General features: G+C 43.2%; 1 protein-coding gene across 2 annotated transcripts in view; it reads left to right on the top strand.

Annotated features, from left to right (window-relative positions):
* The window catches only part of GRIN2B (glutamate ionotropic receptor NMDA type subunit 2B), a 199,309-nt gene that overhangs the window by 124,270 nt on the left and 57,018 nt on the right, over positions 1-18,021 (top strand). For both annotated transcript variants that reach the window (XM_068668982.1, XM_068668983.1), the window contains exon 5: positions 230-344. In XM_068668982.1, coding sequence (XP_068525083.1) covers positions 230-344 — 115 coding nt within the window. The remainder of the gene's footprint in view (positions 1-229; positions 345-18,021) is intronic.

Below are 18,021 nucleotides of genomic sequence, written 5' to 3'. Positions count from 1 at the left end.
GGCCCTTTGAGGCACTGCCTCAACTTTTGGTCCCAGTTCCTGGAGTATTTGTCCTACTTCTACCACCCACTTCCTTTTAGATTTTCCTCTGCTGTCCCCAGCTGGACAACAGTTGTTTGTAGTATGCTCCTACTGTCCTAACACAAACTGCAGACAGGAAGGCAGGCTCTTGTGTCGGGTTCAGTTCTCAAGCATTAATGTTCGTCTTGCTCTTTTCTCTCTCCTACAGGTACCTGATCAATGTTACCTTTGAAGGCAGGAACCTGTCATTCAGTGAGGACGGATACCAGATGCATCCCAAGCTGGTGATCATCCTTCTGACCAAGGAGAGGAAGTGGGAGAGGGTAGGATATCTTTGATAATTCTCTAACTGTACCACACAGGAGGAGGATAGAGGAAGGCTCTGAGCAAATAATCCTCTTGCCCTCTGTACTCAGGAAGAGTCGGCAATCTCCTTGCATCCTGTGCCACTGGTATCTCCAATACCCAGGCTGCTGTCATCTCCATGCAGGATGCCATTACATTTTTCCATTAGCATGCATAAAGAATTAATCAGCTTCCCTTCTGTCACCTCTGAACATAAGTTTCCCTGCCTTTCATAGAAAAGACCTCCTTTGAGCCATGAGTTTCAATGGCAGAGACAGAAAATACTTCTCTGTGTGGCTTGAAGGCATTGAAGTTGTGTATGCTAAATGGCTATGACTGAGCTATAGCCACACTTCGTAATATGCAGCTGTTAACTGTGCTTGATATATCTGGCCACTGTCATTCGCAATGGGATGGTGCATTAGGTAGAATGTGTACATGAGATCATACCAAGTTGCTCAAAGATCTAAATTTGCATATTTCTGAATAATTTGCATGTAACCTAAACCACCATTTTAGAAATGGTGTGGATTTCTGTGTTAGTGCAAAGCTTTGGTTCATTTCACCTCCCACATAAGTGTCAGTGGTCCAGGCTCAGAACAAGCATTCCCAAAGGGTTTGAATCAGCTAAGTAGCTTGGGGTAGCTTGAGGTAGTTATAAGATATAAAAAAGTGATGGAAGTGAGAAGTCAGAGCAAAATTAGAAGAATTCAGCAAAGCACTCAACAGATATGAAGCAGAGCTCAGCCTGGATGTGATCATGTGTATGGCTTAGAAAAATGTCCCCTTGACCCACCAGGCAGAGAAACCCTTCTCTCCTTGGCTGCTTGTCTCCTCTATGGACTTGCAAAAAGCCTGCATGGCTAAAGTCAGGAAGAATTCATAGAGAAATGAGAAAGAAATAGAGGGCTGTCAGGAGAAGTGCTTTCAGAAGAGGGCTGGAGGAGCAAGTGTTGAAGGAAGCAGAAGAGCCATCACATTAGTACTTGGCAGCAGAGGTCTCAGTGGGACAGGAGCATGGGGAAACATACAGCATGGCAATAGCATGTGCAGACAACCCTTGGACATGTTTGGAGGCGGGCTGGTTGGATATTGCACGGGCTGCTCCGGAATGTATCTCATGTCAAACTCTGCCCCTTGCATAACTGCACTAAAGCCCACCAGGCAAAATGGATTTGTTTCTAGCTGGCATCAGATTTATTCTCACACAGGAAAATTCCACTATCATAGCAGGAAATCAAGGCAGTGATTTCCATGAATCCAGATGAATCCAGCTAGGGTATGTTAGCAGTGCAGCCTGTGGGCAATTGGTTGCTGGAACGCATTGCAGGCCTCTGAGGAGGCACAGGTAAGCGTAGTCTTGTTTTCATCCTGCTTCTCACATGTACTACCCTGCTGCACCCTCAGTGAGGGCTCAGGGTCTTCCATTAGCAGCAAGAGAACCTGTTCAGTCTCTGAGAGAATATCTGGAGTCTCTCAGCTGAGACAGACAATTAGTGGAAGAGATGCTGGTGAGCTTGAGTGGTAGGGATTGGACCTAGGACCTGCTTGAACCCTGCTGTCTATGGGGACCACTTGGTGTGCATTAAGCCAGAACAGCTCTTCATTTTGTAGAAGCTGGACTGAAATGAGACCATAATGAGATATGGTATTAGTTGTATGAAAAGCCCTTAGCATTTTTTAAACACAAATGTTTTACCTTGAAGTGGGGTCCCACTCAGTGGGAAGATCAGATTGGTATAATCAAACTCTGAGGTGTTTGAATGTTTTCTTCCTGGAAAACACAGAAGTCATCTCCACCACGCTCTGATCACAGAAAAATACATTTCATAGCTGGAGCATCATAGCCTTGTTCTTAATTTTCTCCATTCACCTGAAATGCAAGCATTAAAATGTAAGGTTGAAACAGCCCTTTGTGGCAATGATCATAATTTTGTTCCATGTTTGCAGAGTCAGACAAAGTGGAATGCTGGCCATTAACAGCAGCTCCCAGGCAATGCCATGATACAAACCATAAATTATTCATGTATTATTAGCACACAATCCAAATAAGTTTGTAAGTGCATTGCTTTGCAGCGTAAAATCATCCAAAGTCTCACTATTTTTGCTAAATTAGCAAGGTGTTAGGTCCTAACACCTTCTAGGTAATACACAGGAGAAACTGCACAAAGAACAGGAGTTTCCCAAACACTAAGGCAGTAGGAGATGAAGGATGAAAGCAGCTGCATGGGAAACACTGATTCAGTCCACTTGTGTGCTTTCACAATAGCTCAGTCTTTAATTACATCTCTGCACACTTTTATCCATTATCAGATGCTGTGCCTGGAAGGAACATCAAGAGGTCATTTAGTTCCTCCCTCTGCCCAAGGGAAGGATCAGCTAAACTGAAATTATTCCTGACAGATGTTTGCTTCACCTGTTCTGAGAGTCCTTCGATGCTCCGTGAAATCCTGAGGCAATCTCTTCCATGGCTTCTTTCTCGTTACTCTGGAAAGTTTTTCTAACGCCTACCCTAGATTTCCCTGAATGCGATTTAAGCCCATTACTACTTGCCATCTCTCTTGTGGACACAGAGAATTGTTTATTCTCTTTCTCTTTCTGTCTTCCATATGTATGTTTGAAAGCTTCTATCATGTTGTCTCCCAGTCTCCGCTGTAGATTAAACAATAATTTGTTCAGTCTCCTGGTAGGTCATGTTTTGTAGTCTTCTGATCATTTTTATTAGTCTCCTCTGGATTAAATGGCACAATTTGCTGCTCTGTATGGGGTGGTGCAGATGATTCTTGAAAGATGGCAAATAGATTGGGAGGTGTATGTCTCATGGGGTGTGTATATATATATAAAGAAAGCTTTACAACAGGCATGAAGCCTTCCATTTTCTGAGCAGCAAAGATGCAGACAGCGAATGAACCTATTACCATATTTCATATCTGTGAAATTTGCCGAGATTTTGGTTTTTCATCCCAATATGGAAAGAAAAATCTTGAAAAAAGGACCAGTTATTTCAGAACAGGTTTTCATTTTCCAGAAGAGCTGCAGCTGTCCCCAGATCCTAATGCTCTTGTGTCCTTCAGACAGACTGAAGCCCTGTAGAGCTGACAATCATGGAATAACCATTTTCTGGAAAGGGGCAGTATCCCGAGGTCTTCTGCTATTTCAGCAATGAGTAACGATTCATCTCATGATAACAAATGTTTTGTGCTTCATTCACTTCTTGGCATAACTGTTCCTTAGGGGCAGAAGGCTACATGCCTTCTCTCACTAGCTTTTAATTAGCTGATTAGTAGAGCTCTTGCTTCATTGGCCATATGTAGTCTAGGTGTGTTTTGGGGTGCTTGGATGCCTCTGTTGTATTGAGTATAGAGGGACAGGCATGCAAGTACTGGTGAAGGAGATCTACCCCATGGTCCTGCCTCAATACAGCAATGAGCTGGGGCCAGAGGTCTTGTAAGGTGAGCCAAAGGCTAGGCACTGCACTAATTTTTGTGTCTGTGGTGTTTTGTGTAGGAATAGTTTTCACCCAGTTTCTTTACTGGTTGCCTTTCTCCTCTACTCTCCTATAATTCCACATATGATGATGACATATTTTGGGGTCCGTGATCTCTTTGTGAGAGCTGGCAGGTGCTTCTTTCCAGCTTTAGCTCGTATCCACCTTCTCTGCTGAGGCAACGCACAGCAGTCATGTCCCATTAGCTCTCAGCTCCTCCTGTCTGCTGCCTCCCTTTCCTCCAGTGACCTTGGGGATGACACAAACCTCACTTTCTCTGAGGTTTTCTCTGAGATTCTTTCTCTGCTTTAATTTCTACCCATCAAACACTTTTGTTTTTTGTTTTGTTTTCTTTTTCCCTTCCAAAGCATAATCATTAACATAGGAGAATTGTGAGTTTTGTATCAATTCTGTCGCCTGGTTGTTCTCAGCCTTTCCATTTTGCTGAGGCTTTTCTGCTTCTTCTCTCTGGTGTGTCACTGGGGATTTGGAGCACCTCTCCACATGCTAATGACAGCAACCTCTTGTGCTGCCCAAAAGATCCCTTTGATTTACAAGTTTCCCAGGGCATCTCTTCCCATGAATAACCCAGTAGCTCCTGCTCCTGGGTGGGTATGCAAAGCCCCAAATGATGGGTTTGTCCAGGGTACCACTACAAAACATCTTAGAGGAGACAGATGGGAAGCTTATGCTGAAAGCTTCATTCTCCCTGATGCATGTACTAATCCTCTGCCCATACGAACCCTCACCCCCTCTGAAGATGAAATGTTTGCCTGCTGCTCCTGTAATTATCAGTGTCTGACTTTTGAACTCCTGAAAATCAATTAGTAGCATCTGTTCCACTTCTTGTAGCCATCGGTGCAGCCATGATTAGGAGTTCACAGACAGGCTGCTCCTAGCCTGTTCCCCTACACCACTAAACACGTTAGTGCTCCCTGGGAATGGGGCTGTTTGCTGTGACATTCTGTTGGCAGTCTCAGTGACTGCCACCTTGCAACAGGGTGAAAAGTGGTCCCACTGCTTGCTGCCACATGGGCTTTCCAGAGCTGTGTTCAGCCTGGGTCGTAGTCCACATAAGGTGATTTTCTAAATCAATGAACTTGTGTGACCCTGTTCCCTGCTTACCACAGAGATGTGTTATGCACATCTGTGCTCAGGAAAGGTTCCCTCAGGATGTAGGAGGGAGCCACAGGAAGGAAGAAGGATTGAGGAAAGTAAAATGGAAAAATAAGATTTGTTTTATCTAGGAAAAAAAAAAAAAAAGAAAAAAAAAAAGAGAGAGAGAGAAAGAGGAAAAAGATACATCTTTGGACATCTAAAGCATTGTTGACAAAGGACTTCATGGCCGGTTGCCTTTTGTGTCCACAGTGAGTAGGATGAAGAAGAAATCTTGCTAAATTTTCAAGCAGAAATAGTTCAGTTATAGATGTAGGGAGCTGTCTAATCATTAGCATGGTGAGACACGGCAAGGCTCATTTGCTGGTGAGGCTCATTTGCTGGAGGACACACAGACCCTGCACTGTTCGGTATTTTTCTCTCTATCCTGTCCTGCTTCAGAGCAGAAGAATGCAGTAAATGATCTCATGTGGTTCTCTGGCAGCCTACATTTCTGTGATTAGGTGAGCAAGATGAACCCAAAGAGCGTCTCATAAGAGCCCTCTTGTTTGATAGGAAGGAAAATCTAGGTCATGGATAGACTGATCAGCAAAAACTTCAATCCTGACCTGGTGAGGACATTGTTTTTGCATCCTTTATCATGTACCTTTTATATGAGCAGGCGGCTGTTTGATGGCCGCAAACAAAAGCCCTTATGGAGGCATATGTCACCTCCAGGAGTCTGCAGCTTTGGAGGTCTGATGAACACCACAGAGATGCTAAAGAGGCTGTAGCTTTTGATAGTTTTGCAGCCTTCAGAGCAGTAAGAAACAAGACACCACCTGATTCTGTGGGACCAGGAGACAGTAGTGACCGTGACAAATGTTGTTTGGGAGCATCTCTCTGTGAATCACAAGCTCAAAGAGAGAATTATCCTCTGCTAGGAAAAAGATGTATAGGCCTAGTCTCAAGTCTTTCTGCACATTAAAATAAGTGTTCACAGTCATTTCCTTCAGTGTTCCAGTGGCAGAAATAACAGAGAAGGAGAGGACTGAAAATCTGATTGGTATTCTTGGCTTTTAGTAAGAATCTGTGTGGTACTGGCCACTTCATGAAGAACCAGTATGAATCATGTGTATGTCAAGTTGCCCAAGAGAAGGAAGGATTTCAATTTATTTAATTATTTCATGTGCTGAAGAAGGCTCTTTAAAAATAAGAGAGGAACAAGCATGTAGGGCTATGAGGTGAAATCTGCAGCCGTACAAATGTAAGCATCTTCTCTGAAGACCCTCCCTTGCCTTTGGAAAGATGACTAGATCGTTTGAGGCAGTTTCCTCCTTGCGTTATCTGGTGCCCACCTGAGCAACCTTTTCTGATCACTTATACAGGCATGCACAGATATGATTCTTTCACTGGGGTGGAAGTTTTTTCTTGGGCCAGGTTCTGCTCTGTGTGCAGAGTTCTGGCATCTTGATGTCCATGGACTTCACAAAGGAAATGTTTTTTATCCCACCAGTTCCTTTTATGGTGAGACAAGATTGGATTGTTTTTGCCAATCAGTCTTGTTTTGCTAATTTCCTTGTGTACATGGGGATTTATGACTCATTGTCCCTGAAGAGAAATGGCATAGGAGTTTGCTTAAACCTACTCAGATTTAGTGACTGATTCTGTTCCCATAGAACCAGTTTTTAGAAGGATATAGCTTCACTTAGGGCAGATGGATCACTCTGGATTTAAGCACACATAGCTGAAATTAGAATGGGACTCTGTACATGCATTTTCCCCCTTATTTCTGGAGTGTTTTTTCTGGACATTTCTCTAAGAGATCAAAATTTGCTGAATTCCTTGCTTCTCATTAGACAGCAGGCTTGCATCAAAGAATACATATTTTATGGATACCCCACTCCCAAGCAAGTGTCCCTTAGATACCTGATCTAGGTCACATCTGATAGCTTTGTTGATGACCCTGATTCAGTCAGACAACCAGATGGCTTTACTCATGCACCTATGCTGCACCCACTGCCAGGATTTGGCCTGGCTTCTCACAGTTGTCCAGGATCAAACTACTGTATGGATTTATGGCTAATTATGGCCATGTTAATCTTACACTAACTCTTAAGGGAAAGGGCAGCTGCAAGTGCGACACAAAGCTTTCCTTATCAGGTGATAAATGCAACGATCTTTCTGAAAAAGCCTCCAACTTAAATCTTGTGGACATTCTTATCAAATGGTATCTTTGCTGACTGATTGTATCAGAGTGTTAGATTAGATTACTGCGGCCTGCAGTAATGAGCTAGTCCATCTCTTTGACCAAAGAGGACACTTGCTGGATGCCCCCTCCTAACCATACAACAGTGTAAGCTGTTTGCTCTCTTTGCCTCTTGCTGAAGCAGTTCCTGACTTTGTTTGCTTGAATTTTGAAGTATATTTTTATGATTCATGAGCCTGCAGAAAAATATTCTGGCTCTTTTCCACCAGGCCCTACTCTTTGGCTACCAGAGGGAATACTTACATTGAAACAATGACAGCTTCTTGGAGAGACCTCGTCCTTTAGTGCAAATCAGATATTAGAAAATATGGAGATCTTTATTAAGCACAGTCAGTATTGGGATGCTGCCTATCATTCCCATGCTGGTAGAGCTGATCTGAGTGCTTGCAGCTGTCTGACCTTTACTGGGGTTGCCAGCCTGACTCCTTGGACAGGGCAACCCTAAGGACCATGGCTGGTGTACTGGTGCTGTAACACTGTCCAGTTGGAGGAGAAAGAAGGCTGATCTTGCCTTTGTTATCTGGGAGCACAGCTCTAGTCTGGGGCTTTCTTCCAGCTGACTTGCTTGTGCCACAAAGCGAGGAGCTCACTGTTCCCCTTTGCTGCTTCTACGTGCAGTTACCTCTTGTGTGTTGTCATCACCGTCCCCAGCATCCAGTTATGGACCTGGGACTCTGCTCTGCAGGGAGCTGCATGAGAGCTAACCAGAAAGGGGCTTCTACCCCAAAGTTGTTACACTTTAATTAGAAGACAAAAGGCAGCAGATGGGTACAGATGGACCAACGGGGGAGTACACGGGAACAATCAGACAACATTAGTCAGCATGGTAGGCAGCAGGCTTTACACACCAACTGCCTAACTCTTCTGGAGGGTTTGATAGACAGAGGAGAATTATAATGGACTTTGTGCAGGCTTATGGGGCCTCATTGAGAGTATGAAGGGCAGATGGGAAAAAGCAGTAAAGGTGCTTTTGCGTGCTTTAAACACAATGCTGAGAAGGTGCAACAACTCAAAAATACTCAGTATTGCTGGAAAGTTTCTAATCTTCTTAACATGTGGTTATAATCCAGCTTTACAGAGAACCAAAACCACCTAGGGTATGGCTACACCTTGTGATTCATTACCTCCTTCCTTTGCAGAGCTGGTGCCAGAACCACATTTCTTGTGGTCAGAACCACTCCTGCTTGCCACTCGCTTTGAGATTTCTGGGGCATGTCCCCTGCTGGTGTGTACTTGTGTCCACTTCATTGTGAGCGTTTCATTGATTGTGGGGATGTGTTACCCCAGGTTGCTGACAATAAATACCCTTATCTTAATTCAGATGATAGCTGAGCTCCTGTGGGAAGATGAGCTTTAAAGAACGAGTGTAGTAATTAAATACTTCTATCACAAGGCCTTATCAAGAATCCAGTCCATCATCCTTGATCAATCAATGACATCCTCAAAAGAAATGGAAAGGGAGGTGTGACTGGGTTAGAAATGAAAGAAAGAAACGTAGCTGTTCTTTTGTATTTTCTGGTGGCTGAAAAAGATTCAAATTTCTGTTTGAGTCAACACAAAATATTTTGGGCCTGAAAAATATTTTTTCTCAGGTCATCTAAATGTATCAAAACCATTTTGTAGCATAGACAATTTTTGACAGAAAAATGGCAAATAAGAAAGAAAATTTCTAAAGCTTTCATTTTGTGCATTGCCATTTTTTAGCAAAGTATTTCGTTATGATATATCTAAGTGATATGTACTGACGTTTTAAGATTCTTCTCCCTTCCACTCTCTTTAGCCCAAAACTCTTCCCAAATATGCAAAGAAAAACAGTTGAGAAAAACACAAGAATTCTGGTGGCTTTAAGGCTTGACATTCATGAAGGCATCAGGGTAGAGAGGAAGTAACCAACCAAACTGAGCTGGGAGAAAGCGCTAACATACATGTAGCTTCTGCTGAAGTAGCCTCACAAGGAGTGGAAGTGCCTCCATGCCTGAGGGAGTGTTTTCACCTGTTAGATTGCATTTGCTTGAAGCTCTGTCTCATGTTGATGTCTCTGCTTGGCCTGCGATTCCTTTGCTTTTTCTATGTTTATATTTCCTGAATATTATGATCTGGAGGCTCTGTTTTCTTTCCACTGGGCTTGAGAGAAAGGAGGTGATGCTATGCCCTCATTTGCATATTCATACGGCCCTACATTTTTCTTTCTTTTTGTTTTCTTTTTGTTTTTGTTTTTCTTCTTCCTCCTCTCTCCCCATTTTTTTCCAAGGGCTTTGGCAGTTTGCTTTTCCTGGAGTAGAAGCCAGACTGCACTTGCTTCTGAGATCATTTGAAACAATTTTTTCTTAATATGAAATTGCTCAGACTTTTTATTCAGTAAGGAGTAGCTTGTTTGTGGTGTCTTTGGCTTAGTTTCAGTCCTCTGGTGTTGGTTCTGGCCAGTGTTCCTGTGCTTGGTTCTCACATGCTCCTCACTTGGGTTTGAATCCTCTTTGTGTTTACTGGCTTGGATTGGCTTAAAGCTGACCTGCATCTTGGCAGTATTTTTTACAAGACCAGTCTTTTCCCTCGTGGCTTTCTCTGCGCTGTTATGTGTTAGCTTCTCCGCTACTCTGCGAAGGTATCTTGGTGTTAAAACTGTGGTTATCACTGCAGCTACTGTGTGCTTGAGTTGCTCTCACTGCTCATGAACTCTGGCATGCGCTTGGTGCCATCGATTTGAGTGTACAATATGTTCAGTGTCGCTTGTTTTCCCTCTGCCTCAACTGTGTTTTCCCTGAGTTTGTAATTTTTTTCAGACTGCCTTCGGTAATGTTAGATGCCAGTGCTCACTCGTTCCTTGCCATGCCACGGTGCCTGAGTTTGTGTCACTGTCCCTTGGCCTTTCTTCCTTGGGAAAGGGTCTGGCGTTTACGGACCCAGGTTTATTTCTAAGGTGTGCTGGGGGTTGTACTGCCTTCTGCTGAGTCAGGAGTTTGCCAGGTTTATTTAATTTTCTTCTGCTGGGCTAGCTGCATTCTGCAACGTCTCCTACCATGCCAAGCCCAGAAGATTATTTGACAGCCTTTCTTGCTCCTGCTTAAGCTTTCGACTTGGTCTGCATTTTGTGTGACAGTTTCTAGTGCTTGTTTTCCTTAGGTTTATTTCCTCAGTTCCTGTACCAATAATGACTTACATTTCTATTGTTCCTTCCTTCGAGAAGGATCCTAAGCACTTTACAAAATTAACATACAAGCAACATTTCACTCTGAGTAACGTTCAGGCACTCGTGGTGGAATGGGGTTAGGCTGTTTAATGATGCAAAGCAGCACCGTGAAGCAGTCTAGGATAAGAAAGAGGAGTCTCAAACAGAAGAAGGTGAGTTTTTGAATGGACCCTGGCCAATTTTATCCCCAAAGTCTGTTTTGGGAAAAAGTGACGTAGATCAACACCAGGAAATATAAACCCTTTGTCCTTCTCTTTCCAGATGATACTGCCTAAACCTCAGAAATATGGTGAGAGGAAGAAGTGATTTTGTGAAAAAAAAAAAAAACATAGTTTGGGATCAATGAAAATATTCATTAATTTTGGTCAGATCTGAAGGATTTGTTTTGGAAGTTTCATTGCTGTAAATGAAAACTGACATTTGAGTGTTTTCGTGTAGGCTCACAAAAGTCTTTAGATGCTGTTTGGAGAGGCGACGTGGAGGAGGAGATGGCAGCATCTCCTCCAGATCCCAGTTAGCCAGACGCTGAGGACAGGCTCCTAGGCAGTGGGAAAATGGTGTTCAGATCCATTCTGCCTGATTCAAAACCAAGGTTGAAACTGAGGTCTCTACCACCTCTCAGGACACAGATCTAACCCTTGGGACTGGGATTTTATTTTATTTTATTTTATTTTATTTTATTTTATTTTATTTTATTTTATTTTATTTTATTTTATTTTATTTTATTTTATTTTATTTTATTTTATTTTATTTTATTTTATTTTATTTTTTTTGAAAAATGCTATTTCCTTCCTACCGAGTGGTGGAGGTCTTTTCAGATTTCTTTTTTTTTTTTTTTCATCTAAATTTACACCACTTTTATTAATAATGTCTGATTACAATACATTTGTGTGTGTGTGCGCTGAATGGAAGAGTTTGATAAGTGGAAAATTAAAAAAAGCAAACAGACTTGGCTTTATGCTGAAGCAATACCTTATTTTTTTTCCCGTGTTCTTCAAGTATTGTTTTAAAAAATATGTTTTTGTGTAACTAATTTCCTAATCAGAGCGCTGTGTTGGAGCATGCAGGGCCAGCACTTGCAAGGGTGGGGAAACTTGCTACCCACTGTGTAACAGGACATAAGCTAGAGTGCAGCACTAATAGGTCCTGCAGATCCTTTCATTCTCCTGGTAAGTCCACCTTGGTATTACTTAATCCTTTGTATTTTCAAAAGAAATAGCTTTTGCTGTCAAATCAACTTATATTGGGTGCAGCAGTGGGCAGCAGAGGTGTGCTTGAAGTTTACCAGTCTGAGCAGCATCATATGACAGTCTCACTGTCCAAGCTGGGACACTCAGGAATTTCAATAGAAAGAGTCCTTTCTTCTGCAGTTATCTTTCTTTTCATTAGGGCTGGAGTTCTTTGTATCACTGCATTTAACTGTGTTTGCTTTCTAAAGACTATTGGTATTATAGCAGCATCACATTTCTGCAGTTTTTCTGCCTCTGAGAGGCTACCTGTGGACAGCTGTTTCCCATGAGCTTATGTGCATAGATCAGCCCACATCTGCACGTTTCTCCTGCTCCATACCTTGTATCTTTTTCTACAGCTGATTGATGTTTAAGGTCCTGGCTTTCGGGATGACTGAGGAACAAACCCATACCAGGCCGTGTCTGTATTTGAACAGTTGCTCGCATTCGTGCTCTGTCTCCTGTGTTTGGTCCCAGAATAAATCCTGCATGTGTATATATTTTCCTGCTCATTGCCCAGACACCTTGCTCCAACCTGGGACTAATGGAGACACTGTCTTACAAATAAAGATTAGAGAGTACAGTCTGGTGAAATCCACACCATGGACTCTCTCCATTAAGAAGTCCCCTGCCTCAGATAAACACTCTGAAGTATTCCCAGGGTTTACTGTGTAATGTTACATGAACTTTAGTTAAAACCTGCTTTCTTCTTGGTAGCCTTTTTCTTACTGGACACACAGCTGGTTGCTGAGGACAGATTTTCCCGAGGCATTATTTTTGCCAGACAGGGAATATGATAATTTTCTGCAAGTGTTTGAAGGGTGTAATCAATAAGAAAAGGATGGACTTCTTTAGGACAATTCAAATGAGTGCAATTAAAGAGTAATGGGGAGGCATGAGGTAAAGCAAAAGTGAATTCAAGCAGAATATCAGGTATAGGTGGGTTCTTTTAGGAGATGCAAACCAGTTGTCTGGGGAGCATGGTGGGAGCCTGGTTGCTGTGGCTATCAAATATGGGACAAGACAGACCAAATGGCAGGCAGGCATAGTGGTACTGACTGGAAAGGCATCCACTGATTTTTTTATTTTCACTGTTCAGGCCATTCTGTGTGCGGCTCTGGAGGCGCAGCAGCACCCCCAGGGAAATCCTCCCTCTCCCAGACACACTCTTCCCCCAGCCACCCCCTCTGCCCTCCTGCGGGTGGAAGCATGGAGGACATTTCCTTCACCCTCTGCATGAAGGCAAGATGCAGGGAGAGGGCAGAGAAGCCCTCCAGCACCCTGACAAGCATGGCAGGGCTCTGCACCACCCATCCTGCGCTTGCGCGGGTGGAATTTTCCAGGAGCGTCCCCCTCCGCCACCACCACCCCTCTGCAAACTTCCAGAAACGCAACTCATGAAAATGCATTCTTAGCACACAGCTGACATGGTCAACATCTGGTTTACAAAGAGAGTGCTGTGAGAGATTTGAAATTGCTGCACTGTGGAAAAAAAAATGGTTTGGGGTAATTATAGATACCTAACAATACAATTTAATTTCTTCTGCTGTATCTTTCCTATATAGTGGATCTGGTAATGCTTCAAAGAGCTAAAAGAATTCAGATAAAGGGCAGTGAGAGGGGTAGGTAAGGAGGAGAAAAAGCCCCCCACAGTTTCAGTTAGGATCTGAAATGAAAGGAAACATGAGAGGAGGAATAGATGCTTCACAGTCCTGCTTCAGAAAGCAGGTCTTACTGTGTGGGGGACCTTTGCCTTTATTGTGCATTTGCTGTGGGTAGGGGAGGAGGATGAGGAAGATGATGAGAGAAGCTGAGGAAGACGGGACCTCCAAGCACAAACTCACAGGACATGGGGAGCATAGCAGAAAGCCTCACTGGCAGCTGTGGTGCTATTTGGCCCCAATTCTGCTGGGCAGGCTCAGAGCTTGGGACCAGAGGGGAAAAGGAGGAGATACTTGTAAGGTCAGACCTATGAGCAGTGGTGGGACTGATTGCTCCAGAAGGCAGTTCAGAGTGGCTAACTCAGACCCCTGCTCGAAAACCCCTTTGCTTCCTCTGATACAGAGGGAGCCTGCAGAGACCAGCCACAGCAGGCTCAAGTGGGGACAAACCTATATCCCAGCAAGGTCTCCTCTCTGCCTCCAAAGTGCTCTTAATGTTGGTACCACAGCTCCTGTGTAGGCTGTGTGTGTCCACAGCCAAGACTCCTGCTGCTATTGCAGAGCCAGCTGCAGTGATAGGTTCTCACCAAAAAGCGAGCGCAGTCTCTGGAGATGCTACAGCATGAACAGCACTGGGGACCATTGAATGTTTCTGTAGAATCCATTGGCAGGAGAATGCTGCAGGACTGCTGTTTAAGTTGGCCAGGAATGCAGCCAGGGTTGCAGTGGGTGGATGGAAAGGCAGAGTGAAGAAGCAGCCCATGTCTTGATCTCCTGTGATAGTGCATGCTGTCTGTCTGACCATGTGCTGGATGCTGGATGCTGCATCCCACCTCAGTTGCTGGCTCTAAGAAAACTACAACTGTGCAGAGGGGAACTGAAAGGCAGTAGAGGTTTCCTAAAGCAATGATGGAAGGTCCGCAAGAGACTTCAAGCTGAAGACTTGTCAACTGATACAGCTTCCACTGGTAAATCGTCCTCTGCAGGCAAGCTCCTAGTATCATTTAATTTAGAGAAATGCACCAAATGGAATATAATGAAGATATTAATATTATGAAAGTGTAACTGTTATCCTGAAAGAAGCACTGGTTAAGACTCATTTGTCTATCATGCTCATTGGGGCTTGTCTCAGTGATGCAATCCTATGAACTGCCAATGTTGGTGTGCAACACCATTTGTATGTAGTCCTCTGAAGGGAGGAAGTGAGGGGACATGCATCTTTGAATGACTCTGTCCAAATATAACTGAGATTACTTTTTTTTTTTTTTTTTTTGTGAAAAAACAAACAAAGCAAAACACCTTTTTCATATGAGGTGCTTGTTTTTCTTGAGACATTCCAACTTTTTGTGAGAAAGCTGAGGAGTTTGAAAGAACTACTCTAGAGTCTTTTGTTGCTACAACCAGTACAAATTGATTTTTTGTTGTTGTTCTCAAATTTTTGTATACAGTTTTAAAATTTTCATCAAAAGAAATGATGTCAGGGACCTCCTCTCATTTATATTCAAATGAATATTTCTGTATGTTTCAGGAAGCCAAGAACCAGATGATTCTGGTATTAAAAGAAGGAACGTACTCTTTGCCAGTGTACCTCCTTCAGAGGAAATTACCATCTCTGCTCCAGAAAGTTATGCAATGATAAATGCAAAACCATGCAGACACTGACAGGAATAACTGAACCTTGCTTTCAGAAGAAACAGCTAAGGGTAGATACCAGTGCAAGGTCAAGGTCCTGAAGCTGCAATCTCTTTCCTATTGAGGGCTGATGAAGGGTATGGTGAGCATGGGCACAACTGAGTGGCAGAAACACATAGAAATGGTTGGAACGGAGTATAGGAATTAATGCTAAATATTTATGCAGCCTCACAACTTTACAAGATGGTTTATAAAAATTAAAGCAAAAACATGGTGCTCTGTGTTTGAACGGCCTCTCTTGTGGGCCACCTAAACATGAACCTCTAGAGAGAGTCATGCAAAGCCTTTATCTTTTCTTTGCTGCCTTGTACCCTCTCCCTCTCCCCTTTCCTTACTCCAGAAGTTTCTGTGCTGCTGCAAATTGGACTACTCTGTGTTGTAATGATGCTGTAAAACTGGTACTGCGGTTCCCAATCCAACCCCTCTTTGTGGGGCCAAGCAGCACCTTTGTCTAATGGTGTGTTGGCACCACTTGCCTTGCTCTGTCATGTGACGTGTGCAGGCCTGGGATGGCTTATCAGGATTGTTTCCAAATTACACCTCCAAATAGTGCGGGCTGGACAATGCTGCAAAGGTCAGCAGAGCCAGAACAAGAAGGCAGTCAAGGAAAAGAAGAAGGAACTAGAAGTCTAAGGGTTAAAATAAACAACTCTCATGAGATCTGCATTGAAAGCAGATTGATTACATCATTGTTTCCAAACCCATGTCTTGGGGAAGAGACTAAGAGAAAGGTTACTTTTGCTTAGAATTTTGCTGTTGCTGGTCATTTATTTCTGAAGCAGTTTGCAGAGCAGTGAACCGTATGTATGCTGTCATGTGGCCAGTCAACTATCTACCTGCAGCATAATACAAACAGTGCTAGAAAATGTAACTGGCTTCAAAGATTTTCTAACATCACCCTGACCTCTGTAGAAAGAGGAGGAGGCAGGTTACCAGCCTCACAGGAGCAACTCTAGGAGATATTGCAGAGCTATTTTTTAAAGTAGATGAGCTCTCTCTCTGACTGCTTGCCTGCCAGAGGGCTTCCTTGTAGGAGAAGGTGCTTGCTGAAATATCTGTGTGGAAGCAGATCTGAAGAACTCTGATTTTCTTCACCTCTTTCAGGCCAAGTTTGGGAATGGCAAGGCTGTAAAGGTTGTAATAACCAGCATTCAGTTGCTGGATTGCCCACATACCTTCTATAAACACCTCTTTTCTGCTTCCTTCAGCTGCAGGGTAGTTTGAGGTAATTGCTTATCTATGCAAGGGCATTTGGTCTGGGGAATAAGACTTCCATATAAGTGCTAGGGGCACCTTTGTGGTAGTTTAGGAGGATGAGGTTTGGCTGGAAGAGGGCACAGAGTCTCAGAAGCACTTGACAATGTTCCACTTTGCCTGTGTAGCCTGTATGGCTCACCTCCAGGTACAGGGGTCTCTCATCTTTTTGATGTTGGGCAGACAAACAATAGCACCATAGTTATTAAAAGACATCTCTGTTTTGATTTGTGTTTTGTGCCCTTCATGCTGAGGTCATTATCTCTCTTGCTACTGTGTGCCACAGAGCACTGTGCAAGAACCTGTGTTGAAGTCACACTAAGGTTAATCCATTTCAATGAATGATGTTCATGCAATGATCCTACAGCACATCCTTTTTTTCAGTGGTAGGCCTACCTTTGTTTGTGTTTCTGGGTGCAGCTGAAGGTGCTGAATTTGCTCTCCAAATCCCTCTTTGGCTTTATAACCTGACTATTTTTTAGCTTTGTACTACAACCTACATTGGAATTAACTAGATTAATTGAGCTAAAAATCTGTGTATTTTTGCATGTATCTTACCAGTGGTGTGATCTTGGCACATGGTGCTACATACTGATACATTCTTCCATGCCCTTGGTAAAATGCAGATGAAGGTTGTTGACCTTTAAGACAAGTAGCACTGCCTGCCTGTTTGCTCAGGCTGTTCCTGAGGAGAATGGTAGTACAGGGAGGGTGTCGGGTATATTTCTTCTTTATGGGCTGTGGAGGTCTCTAATGTCATTTTCTGACCTTGTGTTAATTGGAAGTGTTTTCATGGGTGTTTTTCAATTTTATTGCTATTGCACTTGGAGAGATTGAAATAATACACAGTACTGAATGGGAAATAAATAAAGCCAATGATCTTATGAGGTTTGGCAAACCTTACGTCTGTGGTGCCTGGAGCCTCCTTGTTGGTTAATAAACTATTTGTCCTTCTTTCTCTGGCTTCTCTTCTGGAGAAAGGGTTCTCACAGGATCTCTCTCTTACACACAGCAAACACCAGAAATGCTGCTAAGGACCAAGAGGCCAGGCAATGAACAAGGGAGGCATACTTTGACTTGGGAGGATGTAGGAGGTAGGAAATGGAAATGGAAATGTGAAATATAAAGTGATAAAACAAAGTTGAGGGATTTGTTGACTTCTTTGTTAATTAAGAAGACAAAAGCTGGAGAGGTGAGGGGAAGGGAGAGAAGGAGGCAATCAGACAAAGTGGCCTTCTTCTGGGTTAGGTCAATGCCTCTAATTTCCCTAGAAAAAAGACTGATGGACTGCAGACAACTTACATCAAAAGTCCCAGGGAATAAGACTTGACTGGTAAATGCGGAGCAGCACAGTAGCCTGGGGAAATCCTCAAGCCCTGGTGCTGTAGCAGTGCATGAAGTTGCTTCCTCTGTTCTGCTGGTGCACCAGAAGCAAAATAATATCTGGCTGAACCTTCTGGATTGTGGATGGATTGATCTACACAGATTGCTTTTATCATCACTTGCCATTGAAAAAGGTGCTTCATGTTATGGAGACAGCACTTTCCTTCCCATTATATCATGGTCCTCTGGAGATACCTGCACCTGCATAACCATGGCTATGGAAGAAGAATTTGGTTGAAAGCTCATAGGGATGCCCCTTGTAGTTTGCCACATACAGAGAAAAGCCTCTAAACTGTTTTGATGCAGTTCACTAAAGCTGTCTTTGATAAGCCCTTTTCTGAATCTACTGAAGGAGACAATTTTATTTGCTTTGATTTCCATCTTCAGTCTTTGACAAT

This window comes from Anas acuta, chromosome 1 (genome assembly GCF_963932015.1).
Source record: "Anas acuta chromosome 1, bAnaAcu1.1, whole genome shotgun sequence".
Lineage (NCBI taxonomy): Eukaryota > Metazoa > Chordata > Aves > Anseriformes > Anatidae > Anas > Anas acuta.
The sequence above is the reverse complement of the archived record's forward strand: the minus strand, read 5'-3'. Positions and strand labels throughout refer to the sequence as shown.